General features: G+C 38.7%; 6 protein-coding genes across 12 annotated transcripts; 3 read left to right on the forward strand and 3 right to left on the reverse strand.

The window, feature by feature from the left end:
- Positions 1–3,002: 3,002 nt before the first annotated feature.
- On the reverse strand, positions 3,003–4,067 carry LOC106317413 (F-box/kelch-repeat protein At2g44700-like). Its single transcript, XM_013755236.1, has one exon. It carries the CDS (start codon positions 4,065–4,067, stop codon positions 3,003–3,005), a length of 1,065 nt encoding a protein of 354 aa, XP_013610690.1.
- Positions 4,068–4,368: 301 nt separating this feature from the next.
- On the reverse strand, positions 4,369–7,407 carry LOC106316136. 4 transcript variants are annotated; one of them, XM_013754011.1, is made up of 10 exons: positions 7,150–7,407; positions 6,824–7,082; positions 6,623–6,724; positions 6,451–6,533; positions 6,242–6,358; positions 5,828–5,930; positions 5,328–5,748; positions 5,064–5,251; positions 4,769–4,894; positions 4,369–4,627 (listed from the first exon to the last, which is right to left on the reverse strand). In XM_013754011.1, exons 1-9 carry the CDS (start codon positions 7,266–7,268, stop codon positions 4,778–4,780), a joined length of 1,509 nt encoding a protein of 502 aa, XP_013609465.1. In that variant the 5' UTR covers positions 7,269–7,407; the 3' UTR covers positions 4,369–4,627; positions 4,769–4,777. The 4 variants fall into 4 exon arrangements, with proteins under 4 accessions (XP_013609465.1, XP_013609462.1, XP_013609463.1 ...); XM_013754008.1 differs by having other exon boundaries at positions 4,369–4,636; XM_013754009.1 differs by having other exon boundaries at positions 4,369–4,643.
- A 4,790-nt stretch (positions 7,408–12,197) lies between these two features.
- Positions 12,198–13,655, forward strand: LOC106315729 (WRKY transcription factor 22). The gene is made up of 3 exons (XM_013753542.1): positions 12,198–12,680; positions 12,778–12,888; positions 13,042–13,655. Exons 1-3 carry the CDS (start codon positions 12,343–12,345, stop codon positions 13,469–13,471), a joined length of 879 nt encoding a protein of 292 aa, XP_013608996.1. The 5' UTR covers positions 12,198–12,342; the 3' UTR covers positions 13,472–13,655.
- Positions 13,656–14,102: 447 nt separating this feature from the next.
- On the forward strand, positions 14,103–16,867 carry LOC106313506 (reticulon-like protein B7). 4 transcript variants are annotated; one of them, XM_013751322.1, is made up of 8 exons: positions 14,103–14,397; positions 14,494–14,665; positions 14,758–14,899; positions 14,990–15,059; positions 15,135–15,260; positions 15,434–16,107; positions 16,201–16,592; positions 16,679–16,867. In XM_013751322.1, exons 1-6 carry the CDS (start codon positions 14,196–14,198, stop codon positions 15,514–15,516), a joined length of 795 nt encoding a protein of 264 aa, XP_013606776.1. In that variant the 5' UTR covers positions 14,103–14,195; the 3' UTR covers positions 15,517–16,107; positions 16,201–16,592; positions 16,679–16,867. The 4 variants fall into 4 exon arrangements, with proteins under 4 accessions (XP_013606776.1, XP_013606775.1, XP_013606777.1 ...); XM_013751321.1 differs by having other exon boundaries at positions 15,434–16,087; XM_013751323.1 differs by having other exon boundaries at positions 14,103–14,391; positions 15,434–16,087.
- Positions 16,868–17,206: 339 nt separating this feature from the next.
- On the reverse strand, positions 17,207–18,502 carry LOC106314043. Its single transcript, XM_013751992.1, has 3 exons — positions 18,406–18,502; positions 17,951–18,246; positions 17,207–17,889 (listed from the first exon to the last, which is right to left on the reverse strand). The coding sequence occupies exons 1-3, from the start codon at positions 18,500–18,502 to the stop codon at positions 17,386–17,388; spliced, it is 897 nt and encodes a 298-aa protein (XP_013607446.1). The 3' UTR covers positions 17,207–17,385.
- Positions 18,503–20,412: 1,910 nt separating this feature from the next.
- Positions 20,413–25,088, forward strand: LOC106318738. Its single transcript, XM_013756852.1, has 14 exons — positions 20,413–21,164; positions 21,248–21,334; positions 21,405–21,514; positions 21,722–21,772; positions 21,889–22,060; positions 22,148–22,429; positions 22,509–22,712; positions 22,792–23,277; positions 23,360–23,569; positions 23,659–23,847; positions 23,930–24,093; positions 24,188–24,337; positions 24,440–24,518; positions 24,626–25,088. The coding sequence occupies exons 1-14, from the start codon at positions 20,751–20,753 to the stop codon at positions 25,070–25,072; spliced, it is 3,045 nt and encodes a 1,014-aa protein (XP_013612306.1). The 5' UTR covers positions 20,413–20,750; the 3' UTR covers positions 25,073–25,088.
- The last annotated feature ends 40 nt before the right edge of the window (positions 25,089–25,128 follow it).

The raw sequence follows: 25,128 nt of genomic DNA on the forward strand, positions 1-25,128 counted from the left end.
AGAAAACATTAAACTGAATTTATTTTTGACTTTTCTCTTTTCTTTGATGGTGAAACCTCCTCACCAAGAGCTTTGATTTTGACCAGAGAGTTGTTGACTAGGGAGACGACGACAAGATAAAAACGACCGGGGAAGAAGAAAGCCAAAAGTGAGTTCTTGTTAATCGTTTTTCATGTTTTAGGTTTAAGTCAGTTATACAAAATCTGAGATATATATGGTGTAGTGCTTCTTGATGTGGGGTTTGTGACCTTGTGAGGTTTCTGACCTTAGGAGATTGTTGATTAAGTATGTGTTTTTGTGTGTATCAGGTGAGTGTGCAGCAAACGATGGAAATCGGTGAATCTGAAATCGTTGGGTGGGGCGTATGGGATTGAGAGAATGTTTTTTGCAATTATTATTTTTTCTCTAATTATGCTAATCAGTCACATAAACTGATGTTGTTTGTTCAAAAATAGTACAGAAAAATGAATATTAAGTGTTCGACAAAATATGTGGATATTATCAAAGATGTACATATAGACAACAAAGTATGGACAAGTAATGTAGACATTCTAAGCACATATGTGTACAAGCGAGCATATGTACAACACAACGTGTGTACATGTGTACAAATGCATTATTGTTTCGTTAGAAAGCGTACATATGAACCAAAATACATATGAATATTATAGGTGTACACATGTACACTAATAAGTATTTTTGGTTATAGCTATGTAATGCATTCATCAATGTTTCTTATCAACTCTTTTATATTTAAATATGACATTTGTTACTCGCATTTGCATTTGTTGAACACATGCATCAAAATCTCACATAAACACATATTTCATACTATTCATGTGTACATTTTAGTATTGCTATCCACATGTACACCAGTTACCCCACATGAATACTTTCACATGATATCCACATGTACACGGTACACCCACATGTACACTTTTACATGACATCCACATGTAAACATATTTCATGATGGCTAAATCTTTTCACTAACAACTCCTTCAGTCCAATGCCTTCAACTTGTGTAAACTCATTGGACAACTTTAAACCTGCAACCATGCAACACATTTTCATCAAGGAAAGGAAAATACATATTGAACAACACTAGTTACTAGTGTATTAGCACCATTAATGAATTGAAGTGAATCTTGTGAAAGTACAATGTCACTAGCGACTTTTCTTGCACATTAATATGATAGTCAAAAAAATGGTATGCAAACAAACACACAAACAGTTTAACGTAATTTCAGCCATATAAATTATTTAATAGAAATAAGCATGAAAAAATATATTTTGAGATGTTCTTCTGGAGTTGCTTCACAGTTGGTAGAATGTATGTAAAAATATTTGGGACATGTACAATGGTTATTAAATATCCACATGGACACCAACCCACTAGTATTTGATAAATATTTGCAAGTTTTAAAACGGTCAGAAATAGAATTGACATATACACCTATTTTATATGTTTAAAGGTACATGTTTTAATGATGTCCACATGTCACCGTTGTAACGATATCCACGTGTACACTATATCTGGAAATTTGCTCATGTCACAATTATTTTTAGGAAAGGTATGCTAATATACCAAGCAGCCAAACAAACTTTATTAAAACTTGATTCAAGATCGAAACTTTACGAGAAGTATAAACTCAAAAGATGTGACAAACATCAATAGTATATTCGATCATATAAAAGATGAATAACTTGATTACAAGATCAAAACTTTACAATCACATACACCAAAATGTGAACACTCTGTCATCAACGCATTTGAATCACTCATCTCTTAATTTCCCCTCCACAGAGAATCTATCCCCTATTGATCATTTTTTATTTTTCTTCTTTTTCGGTTTGGATAATAAAACTAGATCATAGCAGTCCAAAACAAATAGATTTGTGCTCAAATGAGTTTCATAAAATAGAAATCTAAAGATGGAAATATAGATAGCTTGTGAAGAGCTTTATTGAATGCTAGAAAGTAAATAAAAGATGAAAACTTTAGCTTTTCTTCAAGAGGTTAAAGCATAGATTGATCCATACAAAGATAAGAAGGAAAGAGTTGCTTTGAGTCAACAAGTTACATTCTTGTTTTCGTAAGAGTTATACTTATACAAGTCTAATGGTTTGGAAACCTTCAAGGCTTCAACATTTTGGGCTTTTCTGATGGACTTAAGTGTTGGATGCTTTAATTGAATACGGTATCAGAGCTTCGGTAAATGTTCTTAATCATGAGTTAAATGAGTTAAATATAATATAACATGAAATTTTAAAATATTAAAATAAATTATAGAATATAATTTTAAAAATTAAATAATGAAAATAATATTACATTGTGAAAGGAAAATACCTAAATGTTTCCGACAAAATGTTCTGTCTAGTGACTTTTTTTTATCAGCGGGATATTATTAACATGGTACACAGAGATTTAAGACAGATCCAGATGCAACACGTAGAAACGTAACCGACACTTTAAGCGATGAGAGTAGCACCTTGATTAGTCTTTGCTATTTCTGACTGAAGCCTCCAACACTGGATATTAGATAAAGCAATTCTGATCTATGAGGCTTGAAATGAAAAAGACGGCCATGCGTCTAGTGACATCCATATATGCATGGCCATCCAAAATTTGAGACAATTATATATTTATAAGTGTACTAAAAGCCCTGGTTTAAATAAACTATTGCAACGCATAAATATTATCTGGTTTTGTTCTGCACAATATTCAAACTATTCATCCAAAAAAATACATATATTCAAACTATTGCAACGCAGAAGCTAGCACGTTTAAACAAACTTGACATACAAATTAACTTCGAGCATATGACATATCAAACCATCTATTGTAACTCATTTTCAGGTCGATATAAACTAACCACTGGCTTTGTTTATCATTAACAAAATCAGAGCAATCTTCTGTTAGTCTTTGGAAAGATTCAGCAAAAACAAAGATACAGAACAAAGTATCGAAACTTCAAAACAATTAGCTCAGTCTATCCTCTCTACTCTGAAACAGATAGACAATGCTGCAACTTATAGCCACGAGGGACACTCCCCATAAGCTGAGCCGGTTCTGCAGTCCCATCGATCCCTCCTTCACTCCTGTCCAACGCAATCATTCTACACCAAACCTCCTTCCTCACACCACCAACAACACCATATCCCTTCCACAAAAACGCCAACTTTCCATAGTACTCAGCCATCGCAACAGACCGAACCTTCCTCATACCATCCAAACCGTTCACCACTCTCCACAGCTTCAGCTCAGTGTCATACCACATCAACCCGAACCTAGCGTAGTAAACATAGAGCACATTGTCTATCACACACACGCCCGTCTTCCACCACGTATCTTTCCTCGGCAACTCGAAACCCGTACAAGAACCATCGCTAGTATCGTAGCAAACAACGATGGCTCCAAGGGACATTAAAGCACAAACCTTCCTGTCTAACGACACGTCAGCAGTCGCATGAAACAACCTTTCTGGGTTAGGTCTCGGCGCTGGCTCCCAAGTTTGCGTCTTTAGGTCGAACGATTCAGCTTGATGAATCTCATCGTTCATATAGCCTCCCACCACGTGTATCTTGCTCCCCACCAACCCCACGCTCTTGACGAAGTGGTCCGCGCTCATGCTTGGTCCTTGTCGAAACTTGCCGGTTCGAGAGTCAAAGATCCATAAGGTCGAAGAGGGGATGAGTGATCCGGAGATAAAGAAAAGCTCTGGACCGTAAGAGACGATGGAAGGCGGCATGATCTCGTCGTGGTTAGGAAACACGAGGTTGACGGAGATGAACTGATTCTCATGACTCGGGTTAGGACTCTCAGCTCTGCGGAGAGTGAACCAATGTGGCGTGTGGACGCCGTTGGTTTTGTCAGTGTGCATGAAGCTGATGTAGAGCGAGTCTTTGCGGAGGAGAGAGCGAATCCGGTGAATCTCCGGCGAACGAACAAGAGAGCGTAGGTTCTTGGAGAAGCAAGCGAGGATCGGGTATAGTCGTTTCGGCACGCGGGCTAAGATTTGCCATGCGACGTCCTTGGGCAGTGATGTAAACGGTGACGACGCCATTGCTTTCTTGAGTTTTGGGCGGTGACTCGTCCGCGAATGAAAGACTTCAAAGATAGTTAGTTAACACGACTCTTATCTTTTTATATACACGACAAATTAGAAGTTCGTTAAATCCGTTATTTTTTTTCTCTTAAATTTTTTTTTTGGTCGACGTAATAATTGTTGACAAACTTCAAAATCGGTTATGCTTAAAATACACAACAATGGCTTTGACAAACTCAGCATCTTTTCAATTTACCAATAATGTTTACTAAACCATGAATCAAAAGGTTGAATATATACATGAACAGTGACCAACTAGATCAGCCTATGGCCAAAGTGAAATTGTCTTGATTGCATTGCATGCCACACTTTAAAGCTTAAGAGACATTGAATTACATATTTAGCATCACAATCTAAGATCATCTCTCAATATCTCAGATTTCGAAATCAAAGAACAGCCCCATTAATTGTAGAGTACTAGAGTTTCAATGATAGTGTTTAGCCATTTTTGACATCCCTTCTTCTCTCGAACCTCTTTGCCTCTCTATCAGAACGCTTCTTTCTTCTTCTTGCACAAGCTAAGGGAGCTGCAAGCTTATCAGAAAATGCGTACCAGGTTTTATCTTATCTAGAACGAGATCATCATGTATTTATTCATGTGTTTATTTATATTTGGCTAAGAAGAGTTTGAATGGAAAGGATAAGATTCTCAAACAGACCTGGAAAAGTTAGCGTTTGGGTTTTCCAAAAAAGTGTTCGATCTGCAGACACCCTTGAGAGGAGGTACCACTTGCTTTAGTTCCAATCTTGAATCTCTTCACACTTCCTGAGCTTGCATTGGGGTTCTATGCAAGAGAGAACAACGACATTAGCCAAGGTTCCAAGTTTAACAGAGAGGCTCAGAAATTGTGGAAACGACTTTTTAAGTGTAGTGAGAAATGTAAGCTAAAGAACACACAAGTCAGACTGAGAGTAGTGCCATTAAGTTTTGGATATGAAGAAGCAAGAACTCACAGAGAATTGGGGTTTAGATCTCAACACTTTGATTCTTCCACCTTTCCCATCAGGCCCAACAGAGATCAAATCATCCTTGCCTGAGACAGAACCTCCTAGTGAAAAAGGAGCTTCGTTTCTCTCTCCTTGTCTGCTCCATCTTCTGAGATTTTGATTTTCTCCACTTGACAACCAACTGCCTCCAGCACCTGCATTGAGTTTTGAACAATCTTCAAATCTTAAGTTCAATAGGAACCTGAAATGAAGATGTGCAACAAAAATTACCATTGCTGCACGGTGAGTCTGATGGCGTTGAGCCTTCTCTGATGTTGAACTTTATGTCCTTGATCACCGGATCATCACGTCTCTCCTGAACATTACTATCCTCACCCTTCTCATCTTCCATAGTAGAATCTGAATGTCTGATGCCAGAAAGGGTAGTAGCTTCGTGAACATCATCATCTACCACTATAACCGACTCCCGTTTGCCAAAAAAGGAGTCTTCTCTTCCGCTTAAGCATGATCCATGATTGGTGAAGCCATCATTCTTCTCCAACTTACCAAGTGGTGTAGAGATTCTATCCAAGCTTTCAGTTGCAGGCTTGGAAACTTTTCTGTCACTGCAATTCTTTGAAGCTTTTATCATGTCCCGTATTGCTTTGTTCTCATTCTCTTCAGTTATCATCTCAAGTTCCCTCACTCGCTTCTGCCCATTGAACAAGGACAACATGAGCTTGGTAAAAGAAACAAGATAAGATCGAGAATGTATGAGCAGTGAGACTAACCTTTAGTTTATCCATCTTTTCCAAAGCTTTTTCAAGTTTCTCAGAAGATCGAGCTTCCCCTCTGCCCAGCTGATTGCATTTGGCTAGCAACTCCTTGTAACTCCTGTCAAATATACACACAAGAAGGCTTGGTATAAAAGACTTAAGAGGAAAGAAACGGAATTTACAATCTCCCTGCAGTTTCGTCTTTTCAGTTTAACAAGGTGTTGTAGACAAGTGACCAAACTATTTTACTATGCAGGACAAATGTTGTAGTAAGTTGAATCACCATCTTCATAGGTCACTAAAAGGTCAAACTATTTTTTAAACCGTATTACATGACTAATGTGATAATTAATCGAGTCCACTAAGTACATGACAAAAAAAAAAAATGAGAGAAGGAAAGCTATAACAAAACATGTGCTATGACCATACCTGTTTCGGATAACCAAGGACTTGACAAGAGTGTCTATTGTATCCTTTGTCTTTGCGTTATTCCCCAACAACGCTAGCTTCAGCACATCATCTTCCTCCAAGCTTATATCCGAAACTCTGGATGAAAAACAATACATAGACTCTCAGAAAAATTGATAGTTTAGTATTGAAAAACGCAAGTAGAGCAAAATATCAAATATTGATCCCACAGTTTAAGCGATGCGAGCTCCTTGGCAAGAGCCATAGTTCTGTCTTGTAGCTGAGCGCACTGGGAAGTAAGCTGCACACATTCCTGCAACAGAACATGACAACAATAACAAACTCAACACTAGTCACCACTCCAAATGCAAAAATCATCTATTGAGTTTAGTCATTATATACCTCTGATTTTAGTTTAAGCAAGCGTTGGTTCGTTGATACTTCTTGCAGAGCCTCCACCCTTTTTACTTTGTCCTCCTTCAGTTTCTCCTTACATTGATACAACTAAGAAGAAAACACCAACAAAAAGATGTTCACATAATGATTCTAAATAATCAAATGGTCTTGTATGTACGCTGGTTCGAACCCGGCCCCTTGCATTACCTGATCGGAGACTTCAACATTCACCTTCTTCTGCTCCTCCAGAGCCGAAGAAAGATTCTGCAACTTCCCTTCGAGCCGCTTCACTTCTCCTCTCAACACCACCGGATCTTCCTCGATTCCCCCAACCTTCTGCGATTCGATTTGATTCCCGGAAGATTGAAAGTAGAGGCGGAAAGGATCCTTCAGATAGCACTTCTGCTTGCAGATCGGACAGTTTCGCTTGTTCGTGCTCGGGCAGTACTCGAACCACTGCTGCAAACTAGGGATTCCGAAAAATCGATTAGGAGATAAAAATGAGAAGATGATTGATTGTGCCGTGTACTAACCATAGCTCGTGAAAGACGTGGCCACAGGCGGAGATCGATTGCAGATTCTCCGCCGCCGGTTTGAGATCTTCGTAGCAGATTGAACAGATAGCACTCGCCGCCGCGTTTTCGCCGGCCATTTCTCCAGAAACCCGAGCCTAGTTCGTTCCGATGATAACGATTTGGGTTTTTGAATGAACGCATTCACTCGTCATTTTACTCGAGAGGATCAAAAGGAAAGAGTGAGAGAAGAAAAAAACATGGCGCGAGAGAAAAAAAGTTGAGCAACCGCCAAAAGCTTTTTCTCTGTAAAGAAACGAAAGATATATTCTATGGCACGTGACGTAACTAGCCGCCTATGTTGCTTATAAGCCCAGTAAAGGCCCATCAAACCCAAATAATTATCAATTAGTATTTACAATTCATACTTTAATACTAATTTCTTATTTTATTACAACTGATGACGTTTTATCTATTTTACAAAAATGATATTTGACGTTCGTACCATCATGAATCACTCTACCAAAATCCAGATTCTACTTGTACCTTACATATCTATTACGAGTTTTTTCCATTAATCTATACAATTGTTGATGAATCATTCTTTATACTATAAATTTTTCCGGGCTACGGATTTATACAAATATCAGTGTACTTAATATATAATGTATATATATTGTCCATTTTAAAAAGCTATAAGTTATAAGTAGTAAACTAAAATTAGAAATGAGTATAACTCACAATTTATTTTTCACTATCTAAAAACACATGAGATGGTAAATAAATCCCATATGTATAAATAGGTAGTTCAGCATTAGTATGATCCAAATAATCATTCATTTTACATATTTGGTTCACTTGTATACCAATTGTTAGTCACAACTAATTTATACTCTTTTGGCTTTAAAATCAATGAATTTGCATTTTTACGTACAATTGAGTTAGTTATGGTACAATAAAAGCTTAATGGTTTTTTAAATCTATATGAATTGATGCCATATTTTGATGATTGTTATCCTTTGCAGAACAACCCTCGTTCATGGGAATTTTTCGGCAGTCATCTACGAAAAAAAATCCAAACCTGAAACGAAAAGGTACCCAAAAAACCAAATAAGAACACACTCCTTTTATTAGTATCTCCCGGCTTACTTTTGATGTATGTTATTCAACACAGTATCTCATGATTTTCTTTGTAAAAACTTTAAGCTATATTGTAGAAATGCATGCTATGTATGTTCAAAACCTGCATAACTATTATATTTCCAAAAAAAAATATAGCATTTAAAAGTGTATACAGTATAGTTTCCATCAAACACCGCGCGAGTCTGGGTCTAGATCTCAAATCATCAAAAAAGTCGGGAAGACTCTCGAAACTTTGAAAATGGCTTTGGTTGTGCTGCAATATTAGTAGTTGATTTTTCCATCTGACATGGACATGCCAAGAGAGGTTCATATTCTCCTTTTAATATTGTTAGATTTGAAATCTACTTTCTAGCGTAAAAAAATATTAATGGTTAAAGACTTTTTTCACATTTACATGTCGGAGTGGATGGAGTGAAATTCTTCCCACTAATTGGGGTTTACCGACTTTAGCTTTACACTATCTATCGTGTAAGCAAAAATAAATTGTAGAGTCATCAATGTGATTAAGAGATTAGTTTTTAATCTCAAAATCCGTTTAGTCAACACACAATGCTTAATTTAATGTTGACTTTTTCTTGGTTTGTATCAATTTTATTATTTTTAGACAAGGGGAAATGCGTGGGTCCACGCGCTTTGCTACTGTGCCTCGTGCAGCCCACTTGTTGCATTCTTTTCTAAAGAATCCGTTCCCTACGGTTTCACGTGGCTCATGCACCTGACTGGGTCAGGAAAATCTCGGCCGTCCGATGAGCGGAGCATAATAAAACTAAACGCTCAGGTTTGACCGTCGGATGATTGACTAAAAGCTGGTGGGAGCGTTCTGTGCCGTACGATTGACTCCACAGAGGAATCAACATCACGAGGCGAGAGATAATGGTAACGGCATAAAAGCATTTGTGAAGGTGGGACCCAATAGGTTTTTTGGACAGCTGTAGCACTTCAGCATCATCTTATCTCTGGACGCTTACTGCCGTGTGAACCGTTGATTCTTTTGAAATTGTCAACCTTTATACTCGGGGAAATCACGCGCTCTTGCCGGCTGGCACGTGTGCTACACTCTGTGACACCAGTAAATTTTTTTTTTGTCAAAGACACTGGTAAATTCTTCTTTTTTTTCTTACTACTAGTTGTGATAATTTTTTTAAAAACGTATTTTGTGATAAATACGAAAATGGGCTCTGACTAATTATATAATAAATACGTTCGTAATATTTGAATTCATATATCTATTTAAAGTATTGAATCAAAATTAATCCAGGGAGAATAAAATATATTGCGAGTAATTTCTTAAAATATATAGAAATGTGGAGTTCACGTACACAATATTTGAGTGCGGGGATTATAATATCTTATCGAAATTTTAAACAATTTCAAACACACCACTTATATATAATCGGTGGTCTGAAATCAAAACTTACATGTGCTTTGTTGTTATTGTTAAAAGGTAATGAATGTTACAACAGTATCGCATGTTTCGAGTTTGTGGCAGAGGGATCAACTACGGTGCTAAGTGACAATCACTATCTTTCTATCTATATACTTTTTCTTTATATATACACTGATGAATGTTTTCAAAAAGTAAATGAAATGGAATATCTATGTTATCCATTAATAGTTTTGTAATAACATCAGTTGCTGGATTGATTATTGTAATGTCGAAAAGTTAATTTTTATTTATTATCTGTTACATTTTAAATTGAGTATACCTGAACATTCTTTATACACCCAGTTTCATAATCGTAGGCGTTTAAAAGGTAAAAATATTTAACTAATTTTTACTTGTGCGCATCGATAAAAAGTAGGCACTACGACGAAAGTATGGTTTCCCACTAATTGTTCTCTTAAACAATGCCAAAAGCGCGTGTGAGAAAGACGCGTGGAAATGTCCAAGGAGTAGTGTGAGGTTGACAAAAGAAGGATTTGAAGATTATTCAAAGCCTTTGACAAACTACAAAAGTCAACTAAAACAGGAAACCAGAAACCACTTCTGGTTTTAGTCTCCGACACTAGTCGACAAAGAGAGGATAAGAGCATCGAGATACCCTCTCCAAGCACATACTTTCACTCTTTCTAGAATTGTAAAAAAGAAATAAAAGCCAAAGAGACGATTCTTCTCTCTCTAGACATAACTTTCATATACTGGTTGATATAGTATAATACATATTATATACAAATACATACACTGATTGTGATTCCGACAGTACTCGTTTTAAGAGTGTGTTCATACTTCTTTGCTTTATAAACAAGATACTAATATCTCTAACCTAGTTTAACTAGAACCAGAAAGCAAAATATTTTCTAATCAAATGTAAGAAACTGCCCCAAAACTTATATTTTTAAGGAGATGATTACCCGAAAATGGAATTTGTTTTAGTGGACTCCGACAATTTTTAAGGATTCAAATACGTTTGCTACCTATCCAATAACAACTCATATTAGTTTGCAAACTTCTATCGTGTTCACACGATATGATCTTGTTTATTTACAGTATATGTTACTAATTTCAGGTTTAGTAATTGATTTAGTATGTTTACCAAGTAGGGAAGTACCACCGTCCGTACTACATGATTAAAACTATTTGGATAAATTATTCTTTATAATCACAATAGTATAATTTCAGCTCAACTAGAAAGCTATATTTTTCCAAGTAATATTCTGTATAGATCTTTATCAATTAATAGATTTAACCAGACTGAGATATTATATTTCTGTTTCAAATGTATGATATTTTGGTTTAAACACAATAATGTAGATAAAATTTTGAAAATCTTATTATTAAATTATAATATTAAAACAATCTAATTATGATAATTGATAAAATAACTGCTCGCATAATCTTTTAAAAATATTTTTAGTATTAAATATTTTTAATACTGTATATTTTAAAGTACTCCGAATGTTTTAAAAATACATATTTTTAACAGATGAAGTATATAAATAGTTTTTTTTTTTTCATCTAAACTTTTATTAAAAGAACCCGGCCCAACTGGATCGAGCCCAACGTACATAAGCAAAAGCCCAAAGAACGGGCCAACTATACAAAAACTCTTTGGGCCTACAGCCCACAAGAGGAAACCCGTAGAGGAAAGCAAGCCAGCATGACCACCACGTGTCCGGATGCCGAACACCCAATGTACACGCGTCAAGAAGACGCTGAGCCCACTTCCACCGGCGAAAACGAAGCGGTAGGATGAACTCCACCGTCGGCGGAGCTTTAACGGAGAAGAACCGCCACGCTAGGCAGTCTTCGTTGATTCCTAGACGCTTTGCAGATCCACGGCTCGGAGAAGAATCAATCGTCTTCAATCGATCAATCCACTATCTATTTTCCGAGATGCAACACGGTCATCTTTAATGATAGGAGAAAGCGCGAAGATGAAACTACCTCCGACGAGGAAGGAAAGTCAAAGGATCAGACAGAGGAATTGAAAGAGAGTCAATTGGAAGAAGAAGCCACAAGAGTCGTAGACTGAAACAGAACCGGGAAAAACCCGGTGAAAAGCCGCCGTCAACACCGACAAGGTGTGACGCAGAGGCAAAAGCCGGACGTCCATCACCAGAGATGAGTGCAAAGACGCCGGAGGCAAAGCCGGCAAACCACCAAAGGAAAAGTGCGACTCCGGAATCAGGAACCGGTCGGATAAACCCGAATCCGGTTGAAAGGCGCCGGAAACCAACCGGCGATAACCAAAAAGCTTCATCACATCTCTTCTCCGTGAAAGATCGAAGTGAGAGAACGGAGAAGAGAGAGAAGCTTTTTTATCTATAGTACATAAATAGTTAACATGTGGAATAAGGCTTTGTCAAAATAAAAAGAGAACTAAACAAATTTGTATTCTATAAAATTTAATAAAATATACCCCCATATCCAACCCTTTTTAACTTCCTCTCTTATGATAGCCGTTTGCCGTCAAAAAAAAAAAAAAAAACTTCCTCTCTCATTTTCTTTATAAACACACCTCCCTCTGCCCTTAAAAAGTCAGCGCTCTCTTTTGTCTCCTCTGCTTTTATCTTCTCTCCTCACAGATTCTCAGAAGAAAAGCTTTTGTCTCCTCTGAGAAACCAAGTCAAATGGCCGACGATTGGGATCTCCACGCCGTAGTCAGAGGCTGCTCAGCCGTGAGCTCCTCAGCAACCACCACAGCCACAGTCTTCTCAAGCAACGTTTCATCTCACACGAGCCCTGTATTCACCTTCGAACCAAGAAGCAACACCGTCGTCTTCGGAGAGACTCGAGATCTCTACACGCCGTTCACGCAAGAATCAAACACCTCGTCGTTTTCTTGTCTGAATTACCCAGAAGAGCCCAGACAGAGACAAAACCAGAAACGTCCCCTTTCTCTCTCTGCTTCTTCCGGCAGCGTCACTAGCAAACCCACCGGCTCCAATACCTCTAGATCTAAAAGAAGGTTCGATTTTTTCTCACAAATTCAACAAAGCTCAAACCTTTTTTTTCGAACCAAACTAAAAAAAAAAGTCTCTTGTGTGTTTTGTTGCTTGTTACAGAAAGATACAGCATAAGAAAGTGTGCCATGTAGCAGCAGAAGCTTTAAACAACGATGTCTGGGCGTGGCGAAAGTACGGACAAAAACCCATCAAAGGCTCACCCTATCCAAGGTACTGTTACAATGACAAAAAAAGATTAAATCCTTACAGTGAAAAACATTTAATGTTCTTTAATTGTGTTATTATTTCAAGACAAAACACTTGTCTGTATATCTTTGTGATTCTGTTTTTTCTAAAAATTTTACTTTCTTTTGTTAAAAACAGAGGATATTACAGATGCAGTACATCGAAAGGATGTTTAGCCCGTAAACAAGTGGAGCGAAACAGATCCGACCCGACGATGTTCATCGTCACTTACACGGCGGAGCACAATCACCCAGCTCCTACTCACCGTAACTCTCTCGCCGGAAGCACCCGTCAGAAAACCTCCCATCAGCCGACGACTAAGTCTCCGACGACCACGATCGCTGCCTACTCGACGTCTCCGGTGACGTCGTCAGCAGATGATTTTGTCATGCCTGAGGTCAGAGACGAGGATCTGTTGTCTTTGTCGGATACGGTGGTGAGTGAGGATTTTTTCGAGGGATTGGAGGAATTCGCCGTGGGAGATAGCTTTTCCGGGAACTCTGCTCCGGCGAGTTTCGATCTTTCGTGGGTTGTGAACAGTGCTGCCACAGCTAGCGGCGGGATATGATTCGCCGGAGATTAGAGTGAGGTGTAGAAAGAAAGAATACTTCTTTTAGGAAGGATATAGGATTAAGGAATTATTCTCGGATTATATGTAAAAATAGAAAAAATGTTCTTTGTTGCTTTTTTTCTTCTTGTTTCTTAATAATTTTAGAAAATTTTAATTGTATATTCTTTAAGCCCAATATTCGTAAGCACAGTATAAGTTCTTTTCACAACAAAAAAAAATGTTTAAAAACAAACGAAATCTTAAAAGTCAATATTTTGAAAAATATAAAATATTTAATTTATAATGTAAACAAAGATTCGAAATTGATAAACTTCAGAAAATAAGTACTTTTTCAGTTTAGTACAATTGACATTACCATTAATAGACCCTGTCTGCCTGACACTATCACTCTAATTAACATAAGAAAAGTTTTAATTTCATTAAATGCTAAACATGGCACATGCCATAGTTCGGGTATGGTATGGGCAAAGCAATTGCCATGGTGATCCTGCTTTTACCTTCAACGCGTTGTGTTTTAGTATGGGTTGAGCCTTGGGCCGACTGACTATCAGGCCCACATTCATAAGTATCAACAAAAGTTGTTGAGAGAGCGAGCCTTCAGAACACAAGGCTCGGGGCATAACGAACCACTAGGCTCGAGCGGGTATATAAACAGCTTTTGCCTCTATAATTTCTCGAATCCGTTACATCGGCAAGCGATTGAGAGAGAAGAAAGAGGAGGATGGAGAAGGAGGAGGAGAAGCTAGAGAGAGTGGGACCATTGGAGGAGCCGTTGATGAAAAACATCGTGCCAGAGGAGGATTCGCTATCCATGTCGGATACTGATAGCGAGATACCTGATTCTCCCGTTCCCATCAACGCTCCGATCTACCGTATGTTTGGACGAGAACGTCCGATCCACATGGTTCTCGGCGGAGGTAAACGTACGTTACACTCTTTCGATCGTCATTTTTTAATTAGATTCCGTGTAACGCTCGTGATTGTAGTCGATTGATAAATGTTACCTAATTTTTTTGAAGCTGCTGATGTGTTGTTGTGGAGGGACAAGAAGGTCACGGCAGGGTTAGTGGGTGCAGTGACTGTGATCTGGCTCTTGTTTGGTTTCGGACATTGTCGTCTTCTTACATTTGTTTGTCGCGGATCGATCCTCTTTGTGATTCTCTCATTCGTCTGGTCCAATGCACTCAACAGGTACAGCTTCTTCCTTTATTTTCTGCCTTGAAATATAGTCTGCAAGTAAGACGACCTGATTCCTTGTTTGCTAATATGAAAATTTTCAAAAGATCTCCTGAGAAGATAATGGAGATTTATATCCCTGAGAAGCCATTACTCCAAGCTGCTTCTGCATTGACCTTTGAGGTTAACTGTGCTCTTGCAACTTTAAGGAGCATTGCGTTAGAGAGAGACATCAAAAACTTTGCACTGGTAGAAGTTTTTTTAGTTTCTTTAGTTTTTTTTTTTTTTTGTTGTTACATCACTCTCTGAAATGATTTACATTTGTTTCTGAAACAAAAGGTAGTCATAGGACTTTGGCTCGTATCAATAATCGGAAGCTGGTTCAGCTTCTTGTCATTGATCTACATCTGTAAGTACACAAAACTGGTTCTCATACTCTTGTTTTGTCTATTCAGAGATTATGTTCTTGATAGTTCACCAACAGGTTTTGTATTGATTCACACGGTGCCAAAGCTGTATGAGAAGTATGAAGATGAGATTGATCCAATCGCTGAGAAGGCTGTGATTGAGATGAAGAAGCATTTCCAAGTTCTTGAAGCCAAGTTCTTAAGTAAGAGCCATCATCATTAGCCAAACTACTCAAAATCGAACAGTTTAGTTCATTTTATTTTATTCTTTTTTGTTTTGGGTGTTCAAGTCGTTTCCTATGTTCATGTGGTTTTGATTACTTCCTATTCAAGCCATCTAAACTTTTTTTTTTTTTTTTTTGTGTGGGATATAAAGTGGGCAGAGCCTTTATGTTAAATTCTACACAGTCTCTCTCCATTTTCACAAGCTACAGACATTTAAACACTACAGTCCACTGAGTTGGATTTCTAAAGATAAGAGAATCGACCAATAAAATCACGAGAAACGTCCACGTGTCTTTATAAGAAATCTAGTCTAGTAAAAAGCGCAGCAGACTAAAAAAATCGAGTAGAGATGAAGAAGAAGAAGAGGAGAAGCAGTACGCAGAAGAAGAAGAAGAAATAGTTCGATGGCGATGACAGTAGCAGCTTCCACCTCTGTGGCAGTGTCTCCACCGTCCCTTACCTTCCTCCGCTACCTCCTCGCTCTTTTGAGATTCAGCGATGCGGTTTAGTTGTTAAAACCTAAACTTCAATTCGATTTTCCCGGTTTAACATCTGGTATAGAGAGTGTAAGCTAATCCAAAACCGGAAATGGAGGGGTTTATAGTTTAATTTCAATTCGGTTTACCCGGTTTAGAATCTGGTATAGATAGTGTGTAATGGATATTTGACTTGAATGATGTTTGTTTGTTATGAGTGTGTTCCTAAAGTTATGGAGTGCAATGCATATTCTCTGTTGTAGCTTCCTAAAGTTATGAAGCTTCTCAGATACTCTCTTGCTGTGCTGATATGGTCTACAGTACAGCACGTATGGATTTACTCTTTCATGTGATATATATTTCACTTTACCCTCTACTATATTAATGTTTACGCGTCGTCGTCAATACTTTAACGCACGCACGGTCTTGATTTTTCTTGCAGGTACAAGAAAGCGAGAACGAGAAACTAATCTCTTAGCTTCTGAAACTAATCTCTAAGCTCCCTCCTCCAGCCGGATACCCTCCCGGTTATCCCCAACATTGAGAAACTTTAAACCGATATCTTCATATTGTGTGTCAAAGTGTTGTTGTTAGGTTGTTATATTGTTGTCAGCTATCTTCTTCCTCAGTTATGGGGTTGCTTTTTGCAAGTATCAGTACTCTGTTAAGCTTTGGAATCATCTGGTGCGTTGATTTTACATTCATTTAGATCATGATCGTTGATTGAACCTTGCTCTGGAGATTCTAGCATTTCCTTGTAACCAAGGAACTACTGACCCGATTACTGACTTTGTCTGTACTCGGTTCAAATCTGAATTCCCCATTTTCCACAAGGTACAGACCGCTCGACGAATCCTTTACAAATTCTATGTCTTGTCAGAGGTATTAAAACAACAGAATCTTCCCCCATTGTGTTTTAGATTGAAGTGAACGGAGAGAATATTTCCTGAATGGTGGTGCTGTCTGACTGATTCGCCTGTGTTGATAACTCTACTTTGATTTGAATCTGTTGTGGTTTTTGTTGTTTTAAAAATCTGAACTGGCTGGTTACTCTCACAATTTAGTCGGTTATCCAGATGAACAAGCATTGATTGCCTCGTGTTGATAAAGGACACCTCATAATGCCACAAAACAGGTCAAATCATGTGATAAGAGAATCAGGCTTACTCAAAACAAAAGTCTTTTGTTGGTTTCTTTAAGAGATGAGGAACTGGATAAGCAGTTCTCTCTGTCTGTTCTAACCAAAAACTCCCCAACTCTACCAAACAAAACCAAAAAGACAGTTGATCAAATTCTCACCAATTCTGCCTTGGTCCACTCATAAACTCTCTACAAGTTCTGATTCATTCTACCTTTGTCTTTTTATAATGCATATATTGTTTACAACATTGGTATCAGTTTTAACTATAACACTCAACAATGGTCGTTTTCGTATTAGATTTCATTTGAAGAGAGAGAAAGCAAATGTCGAATATGCATATCACAAACTTGTTCTTAGGGAATACAGAAGAAGCTCAGACACACACTAGCATATCATCGTTAATAGGAAACTATTTGGAATGGTGGCTTTTTATTTGAAGACAAGATTGGCATATCAGCACGTTAGAAGCCTAGTCGTGTCGCCTTACTAGGGGCTGCAGTTGCATGACATTTTCTTCCTTGTACACGCAGCCCCACATGCGTAACAGAACTTGTGGTTGATGGCCTTCTCCTTCTTGCGGTGGATGATAAGATTAAGAGCATCATCATCAACAATACCTCGACAATCCTCTAGCACAAGTTCTTTCTCGCAACCGGGGTAAGGGCAGAGTAGGGTGTCCCCTCGTGCTAGTTGGGATGAGACACAGTCCCTTATGCACGTAAAGCAGATGCGGTGGAAGCAACCGCTCCTCACCTCAAGTTTGTGACGAGGTGAAACGTGTGCGTAGCAGGCTGGACAAGTCTCATACTCGTCACCTTCTTCACGCTGCCATGTGGTTTGGGAAGCAATGGCATCTCTTGCGAGCTTAATGAGAGAAGAATTGATGTCGTCGTCTGAGCGCAGCAGAGGGAGTGCCTGGAGAAGAGCCAGTTGCTTCAAAAGTTTTGCTACTACAATGGACTCGTTGGGTGGTGCAGCTTTGCCTGTTACCTGTCAGACACGCAACTTGTGAATAACAAAAGCAAAAAGAGGAAGAGAAGAGACGACTTACGTAATCCAAGATGATGGAATCGTCGTCACAGAAGAATTGGATACTTTTCACACCATGTTTCAACGCCCAACTCAGCCCTTGAATTATGGCAGCCAATTCCACAGCTTCAGGGTGCGCAGCCAGGAGGACTTGGTGGTTTCTCAGAGCTTTGTTGGTCTCCGATTTCTTCGAGTTATCGTTGGAGTCACAGAGAGACAGGCCTGAACCACCGACCAGCGTAGGAACATCCTTAATAAGCTCTTCACTCACCAAACCCTTGGAGTATAACTGATAGGTATGAGTATTGGTTGAGGATTCTCAGAGGAATCGAGACCAAGTTTGGTCTTCTTACCCATCTCCTCTTGATTAGCTTCTTGATCCAGATCATCATCCATGTAGTTTGGTTTCTTCAGCTGATTCCGTGGTGATTGCTGCAGCCTTCAACATCGCTCCTTCGTCGTGGGACAGCTTCTTGCCTTCTTCTTTGTGCTCAATCGCAAGGCTACCGAAAAATCTCCATATCCTTGTCGACTGGGTAGGTTTTCCCAGACTTTCCTCCGCCGCCGGAAACATCCTTTGGCCTCGCCGGCTTTTTCTTCCCTCCCATTTCAGGTTTCTTCCTAGTTAAAAAAAAAATCCCTAAGCAGCGAAAACGAAATCGAAGCTCGAAGATGAAGCAGTGGGATCAAAACAGAGATTAGAGAGAGATCTTCTCCGGCCTGATACTTAATGCGCGGATTCTTGCTGCGGATTTAGGGTTTCTTGAGCTGTACGGTTAGAAGAAGATGACGAGAGTCAGGAGACACTTAAATAAGCAGAGGGGCGGTTAAAAAATAAAAATAAAAGTATTTTCCCGAAGAAACACTATATTTCGATATGATTTCAAAAATTTACCCAATAGTTTCTATTTTTGACCCCATAAACCCAAAATTCCAAGAGATAACAATTTTCTTCCTGTCAATAGCTCTCGACCGTATTAAGATTGGCAAACGAATCAAAACATGCAAATCGCAGTATAAATGTCAATTGTTTCTGAATCGCAGTATTTAATTTTGGTGGCAGATTCAGCCGTTGGATCACTCTCATGATTTACCACCTCCGGGTAAAAAGGGGAGGACGTATATATGCAGCTGCATGATTTTCTGATGAAGAAATGGATTGAGGAACTTCAAGACCAACCTTGGTCTAAAGCAAAGAAAGCAAATGATCAGCCTGCTTTTAACTGGACACTTAACAAAACAGCTCACCAGGTATGTTTTTGCTCTCCCTCCAAGTTCCACAGTAAAACGATAACCTGCTGTTTAACTGGTCTCATGGCTTTATTACACAATTGTTACTGTTGTAGGTGGACCTCTACTTGCTCTCTCAGGCAGCATTTCCGACAGGAGGGTTGTACTTGGAGAACGAGACATGGGTTAAGGAGACAAAGGGGAAGCATGTGATAATAACACAATAACTACATTCTGGGGTTTGACAAGAAGATCAAACGTTTCCGTGACTATGGTCTATGGTTAGTGGATGATCATGCTCTTGAGTCCCCGTTAGGAAAATTAGAGTAAATTCAAAAAAAAGTTATTGTCTTGCTAGCTTTCTCGTCCCATTCTTTTATTGATAATGGAATTTTCAGGCTGTGCAAAGAAAGAAAGATCCACTTTGAGTAATTTAGAAGGAGTCTCTGAAAAGTTATGTGAGAATGTGTTACTAAGCTAAATCAGTGATGACTTGAGAGTTAAGTAATCCATTTGGGTAATTGACATTGAGTCTGGCAGTTCTATGACTACTCCATTCAAGTCATATTAATAACAAAATGAGATTGTAGCAGTAAGAAGAATCAAACCCAAAAACCAAAATTTGATTAATAATTAAACGTTTTTGATGGCAAAGTTAGTAAACCAAAAAAAACTATTTATTTGTTAGAAGACTACCTAAAATTTATCAAACACAAACATGGAGTTAAATTGATGATAGAGTTTTGCAAAACTCATAAACAATCAAAAGCTAGACTGACAGCTAGCATATGATATAATGGTCCACTTTCTTTTCAAGTATTACTCTATATATTAGACTGTAGTTTATGTATATATATCCACACTGTACAACATGTGACTGATTTTTGCAAATTAGAGACCTTTTGGAGAATGCTGCTAATCTAAGATTTACCGTAAATGAAGAAATCATGAAATTAAAATGCTACAAATAGTTTTGCTTGACGTCCAATGTTCATTCAATCGTGTCTTTATTTATTATTGATTTTTTTCTTCTTAAAATTTTGAATGCATCTTTCTTGGTTATTGGTCAATAGGATTATTAAATAAACATTATAAAATATGCGTGTAACACAAGAAGATAATATATGTCAAATACTCTACTATTTCTCTTTAATAATAATAAAACTGAATGATGATATGGGGGATAACATAAAATAAATAAAATTTAGTTGCACCAAAATGAAAGAAAAAATAAATAAAATAAAGAGGGTGAAATTGAAAAAAAAAACAGGGAAGCAAGCAAAGATTCTTGAGGCTCCCCCTTCGAATCCGCGCAGCCAAAATCTGATTTGTAAAATTACTCACAGATTTTTCTTCTAACAGTCTCCTTCGATTCCCACCATTGACGTCAACACAAAGCTTTCAGCTCACAATAAAGAATCTGTGCGCTGCTGACGACGCTTCTCTCTCCCTTGACTATAGCTTCCGTGAGTTGTGTGTGTGATTTTTGGTTCAGATTTTTTTGAAATTTTCCTGTTGGATTTGTTTTTATTGAGATTTAGGTGTTGAGTTCTTCGTAGCTAGCGTTAGGTTGCATGTAATTTAGAAACGAAATGGGCTCTCTAGAATCTGGGATCCCTCCGATCAAAAGAGAGAGGCAACACCACCACCCGTTACTGCAGAGAAACAGATCCAGATCCTTTCTCTTCAAGAGGTTCAGTTACATCCAGTGGATTTGCTCCACGTGCGTCTTCTTCTTCTTCGTCGTCCTATTCCAAATGTTCCTACCCGGCCTCGTCGTCATCGACAAATCTGATAAACCGCCATGGAGGAGTATCGAGAAGGAGCTTCTCCCGCCTGATATGCTCGTTTTCAAGGAGAGAGGCGTCCTCAGTTTCGGTAACGATGTTAGATTAGAGCCTACCAAGCTCCTGATGAGTTTCCAGAGAGATAATACACAGACTAGTAGTAATGGTTTCAATACGACTACGCAGCGTTTTGGATTCCGAAAGCCGAAGCTAGCTCTGGTCAGTGTTACTTACTTCAGCCTTTTTAGATTATGAGAGATCTGATCACTTACATTGTGATTTTCTCTTTTTTTCTTGTAAAGGTTTTTGCTGATCTGTTAGCTGATCCGGAGCAGCTGTTGATGGTGACTGTCTCCAATGCACTGCTAGAGATTGGATATGCTATTGAGGTATACATTTGTTTTCCTCTGGCGTGTACTGTTAGTAATGTGAAGTGACGAGAATACTTGTCTTGGATAGGTGTACTCTCTCCAAGACGGCCCTGTTCATGGAATCTGGCAGCAAATGGGAGTTTCAGTCACTATACTCGACTCTAACCGTGCGTCAAGTTGTGTCATCGACTGGCTCTCGTAAGTATATTGCATTGCTTTAAAACCTGTTGGAGAATTAGTTCTTGAGGCTATACAATTTAATGTAGTCATGTGATTCGGTTTCATTAGATAATGTGGATCTGAGGTTAATCTAATGCGTTGTAGCCTATTTTTTGGAGTTGACTTGACTTGGTCAATGAGATGATTTCTGATCATTAATCATTTTTCTTTGTTCGTATCTTGAAGCTATGATGGCGTCATTGTAAACTCTCTCGAAGCTAGGAGTATGTTTACTTGGTAAGATTTTTCTGTTCTTTGGTATGACTGTATATCACATTGTTCTGGTTTTGTTTTTTAGGTGGTTTTTTTCCCCCAAGTTCTTGATAGTTTAATCTATTGTTATTCTTTGACAGCTTCATGCAAGAACCTTTCAAATCTATACCTCTTGTTTGGGCCATCAATGATGAAACTCTCGCTGTTCGGTCTAGACAGTATAGCTCAACAGGGCATACCGAACTCCTAACCGATTGGAAAAAGATTTTCAGCCGGGCATCGGTTGTAGTCTTCCATAACTATCTCCTTCCGGTAATCTTTTATGTTTCAGAGTGCAACTCATCTAGTTTCTTACTTCTTCAGTTGACTTATATTATTTCACCTTTTTACTTCATGTAGATTCTCTACTCCGAGTTTGATGCTGGCAACTTTTATGTGATTCCCGGATCACCTAAAGAAGCATGGAAAGCAAAGAATATGGACTTTCCACCGAAAGATGACATTGTCATTTCCATTGTGGGAAGTCAGTTCTTGTACAAAGGTCAATGGCTGGAACATGCTCTACTTCTGGAAGCTCTACGGCCGTTGTTTTCAGGCTATAACAGTGAGAGTTATAATTCCCATCTCAAGATCATAGTTTTAGGTGGAGAGTTGGCTTCCAACTACAGCGTAGCTATTGAGGTATGGCAAAGGTCTGCTTTGTAGCTTTTGAAGATTCAGATTACAAAGTCACTAACCTTGGTTTGTTTGAACTTCTTAGACAATTTCCCAGAACTTGACATATCCAAAAGATGCTGTGAAGCATGTAAGCGTCGCAGGGAATGTTGATAAGATACTGGAAAGTTCTGATCTTGTCATATACGGATCATTTCTTGAGGAGCAATCTTTTCCAGAAATTTTGATGAAGGCCATGGCACTGGGGAAACCGATAGTCGCACCAAACCTCTTGAATATTAAGAAACATGTACTTCTCTTCTCCTTTGCTCGTTTCTCCATGGAGATGTGTTGTGGCATACTGACTGACTGTATTGAATATCAAATAGGTCGATGACAGGGTTAGTGGGTATCTTTTCCCCAAGGAGAACCCTAAGGTTCTGTCGCAGATTGTGCTTGAAGTGATCACAGAAGGTAAAATATCTCCGTTGGCTCAGAATATTGGCTTGATGGGGAAAACAGCTGTTAAAAATATGATGGCTGTGGAAAGCATAGAAGGTTATGCGACTCTACTGGAGAACATTCTCAAGTTTTCTTCAGAAGTTGCTTCTCCTAAGGATTTACAGACAATTCCTCCAAAACTGAGAGAAGGGTGGAGCTGGCATCTGTTCGAAGCTCTCATGGATGAATCGCCTAATAATAGAACAGCCAGAAGCTATGAGTTCATAGCGAATGTTGAGGGACACTGGAACCAAACATCAGGAGATTCTACGAAATCTCGGGTTGTAAATGATGATTCATTTGTATATGAGATATGGGAAGGTGAGAGATATATTCAGACAATTAACAGTAAAAAAAGACAAGAAGATGAGGAGGTAAGCATTTCAGATGCGAGTTCTTGAAGTGACATTCTCATCTCCAGTTTCCTACTTGATTTAGTTTTGTGTTGTTGTACAGCTGAAAGGCAGAGCCTTGCAGTATCAGGGGACGTGGGAGGAAGTATATAAAAGCGCCAAAAGGGCAGACCGAAGTAAGAATGATCTACATGAGAGGGATGAAGGGGAGCTGGAACGAACCGGTCAACCTTTATGCATATATGAACCTTATTTTGGTGAAGGAACTTGGTCGTTTCTACATGAGTATCCCCTCTATCGTGGAGTAGGCATGGTGAGTTCCCATGTGCGATATATTGTTTTTGCAATGGTCCAGCAGAGGAAAATGTTTTTAAAAATTAATGTGAATGGATCATATTGCAGTCAGTTAAAGGAAGGAGACCTGGGATGGGTGATATCGATGCATCATCACGTCTTCCGCTTTTCAACCAACCGTACTATCGCGATGCTCTTGGTGACTTTGGAGCATTTTTTGCAATTTCAAACAAGATTGATCGAGTACACAGGAATGCATGGATTGGCTTTCAGTCCTGGAGAGCGACCGCTAGGAAGGTACATGCATGTTCCCTTGCTATAGGAATGCTATGTCCAGTACTAATAACTACTTGTAATGTAATTTGGGAACCTAAAACAGGAATCTTTATCCGAAATTGCTGAGAACGCATTGCTTAATGCTATAAAAACACGCAAACACGGAGATGCCTTGTATTTTTGGGTTCGCATGGACAAAGATCCGAGGAATCCTCTGAAGAAACCCTTTTGGTCGTTCTGTGATGCCATAAATGCTGGGAACTGCAGGTAAAACCCATATAGATTTCTTATAATATAGTTTTATAACAATGTTTGAGACTTCACATACCTGACTCTTTACAATTTTTGGACTTTGATGAAGGTTTGCTTACAACGAAACTTTAAAGAAAATGTACAGTGTCAAAAATTTAGACTCACTGCCTCCAATGCCTGAGGATGGGGATACATGGTCTGTGATGCAGAGCTGGGTGTTGCCAACAAGATCCTTCGTAGAGTTTGTCATGTTCTCAAGGTACTTGCTTGCTTGTTATTTTTACCCATTGATTATCTCAATGACCCTCATTTGAAAAAAGAGTACTTAGAGAGTGTTTCTTTCTTCTCTCTTGTGTTGTAGGATGTTTGTGGATTCTTTGGATGCACAAATGTATGAAGAGCATCATCGAACAAACCGTTGCTATCTGAGTTTAACCAAAGTAAGAAACTCACTCCTGCTTCTGCAAAAGTCCTTATTAGTATATCTACTTCAGAACTATCCATTTGAGTTTTGGATTTTAAGTAATGTGATGAGTTTTGTCAACAGGACAAGCATTGCTATTCACGGGTACTAGAGCTTCTGGTGAACGTATGGGCATACCACAGCGCGAGACGCATTGTCTACATAGATCCTATAACTGGTTTGATGGAGGAGCAACACAAACAAATGAACCGGAGAGGAAAAATGTGGGTGGACTGGTTCGGTTACACAACTCTGAAAACAATGGACGAGGATCTTGCAGAGGAAGCAGACTCAAACGACCGTCGTGTGGGTCACTGGCTATGGCCATGGACAGGTGAGGTGGTGTGGCGAGGCTCATTAGAGAAAGAGAGGCAAAGAAAGAACGTAGAGAAAGAGGAGCAGAAGAAGAGAAGTAAAGATAAGCTGGATAGAATGAGAAGAAAAAGTCATCGCCAGAAAGCAATCGGCAAATATATTAAACCGCCTCCTGAAAACGCAAACGTTACTACTTTGTTAAACGCAGACGCTTAAAGAAAAAAAAACAGATTAAAAGATTTTTTTCATTCATTATAAAAAAAGGTCTCAGT

This window comes from Brassica oleracea, chromosome C9 (genome assembly GCF_000695525.1).
Source record: "Brassica oleracea var. oleracea cultivar TO1000 chromosome C9, BOL, whole genome shotgun sequence".
Lineage (NCBI taxonomy): Eukaryota > Viridiplantae > Streptophyta > Magnoliopsida > Brassicales > Brassicaceae > Brassica > Brassica oleracea.

Coding starts and splice junctions, on each gene's coding strand:
- LOC106318738 (XM_013756852.1), top strand. CDS start 20,751: ATGGGCTCTCTAGAATCTGGGATCCCTCCGATCAAAAGAGAGAGGCAA. Junction 21,165..21,247: donor GAAAGCCGAAGCTAGCTCTG/GTCAGTGTTACT, acceptor TTTCTTGTAAAG/GTTTTTGCTGATCTGTTAGC. Junction 23,848..23,929: donor GGAGAGCGACCGCTAGGAAG/GTACATGCATGT, acceptor AACCTAAAACAG/GAATCTTTATCCGAAATTGC.
- LOC106316136 (XM_013754011.1), bottom strand. CDS start 7,268: ATGGCCGGCGAAAACGCGGCGGCGAGTGCTATCTGTTCAATCTGCTAC. Junction 6,725..6,823: donor ATGTTGAAGTCTCCGATCAG/GTAATGCAAGGG, acceptor TTTTCTTCTTAG/TTGTATCAATGTAAGGAGAA. Junction 5,931..6,241: donor TCCTTGGTTATCCGAAACAG/GTATGGTCATAG, acceptor TATATTTGACAG/GAGTTACAAGGAGTTGCTAG.
- LOC106317413 (XM_013755236.1), bottom strand. CDS start 4,067: ATGGCGTCGTCACCGTTTACATCACTGCCCAAGGACGTCGCATGGCAA.
- LOC106314043 (XM_013751992.1), bottom strand. CDS start 18,502: ATGTTTCCGGCGGCGGAGGAAAGTCTGGGAAAACCTACCCAGTCGACA. Junction 18,247..18,405: donor GATTGAGCACAAAGAAGAAG/GCAAGAAGCTGT, acceptor GATTCCTCTGAG/AATCCTCAACCAATACTCAT. Junction 17,890..17,950: donor ATTCCATCATCTTGGATTAC/GTAAGTCGTCTC, acceptor CGTGTCTGACAG/GTAACAGGCAAAGCTGCACC.
- LOC106315729 (XM_013753542.1), top strand. CDS start 12,343: ATGGCCGACGATTGGGATCTCCACGCCGTAGTCAGAGGCTGCTCAGCC. Junction 12,681..12,777: donor ACCTCTAGATCTAAAAGAAG/GTTCGATTTTTT, acceptor TGCTTGTTACAG/AAAGATACAGCATAAGAAAG. Junction 12,889..13,041: donor AAAGGCTCACCCTATCCAAG/GTACTGTTACAA, acceptor TGTTAAAAACAG/AGGATATTACAGATGCAGTA.
- LOC106313506 (XM_013751322.1), top strand. CDS start 14,196: ATGGAGAAGGAGGAGGAGAAGCTAGAGAGAGTGGGACCATTGGAGGAG. Junction 14,666..14,757: donor TGGTCCAATGCACTCAACAG/GTACAGCTTCTT, acceptor AATTTTCAAAAG/ATCTCCTGAGAAGATAATGG. Junction 15,261..15,433: donor TCTTGAAGCCAAGTTCTTAA/GTAAGAGCCATC, acceptor TGGGATATAAAG/TGGGCAGAGCCTTTATGTTA.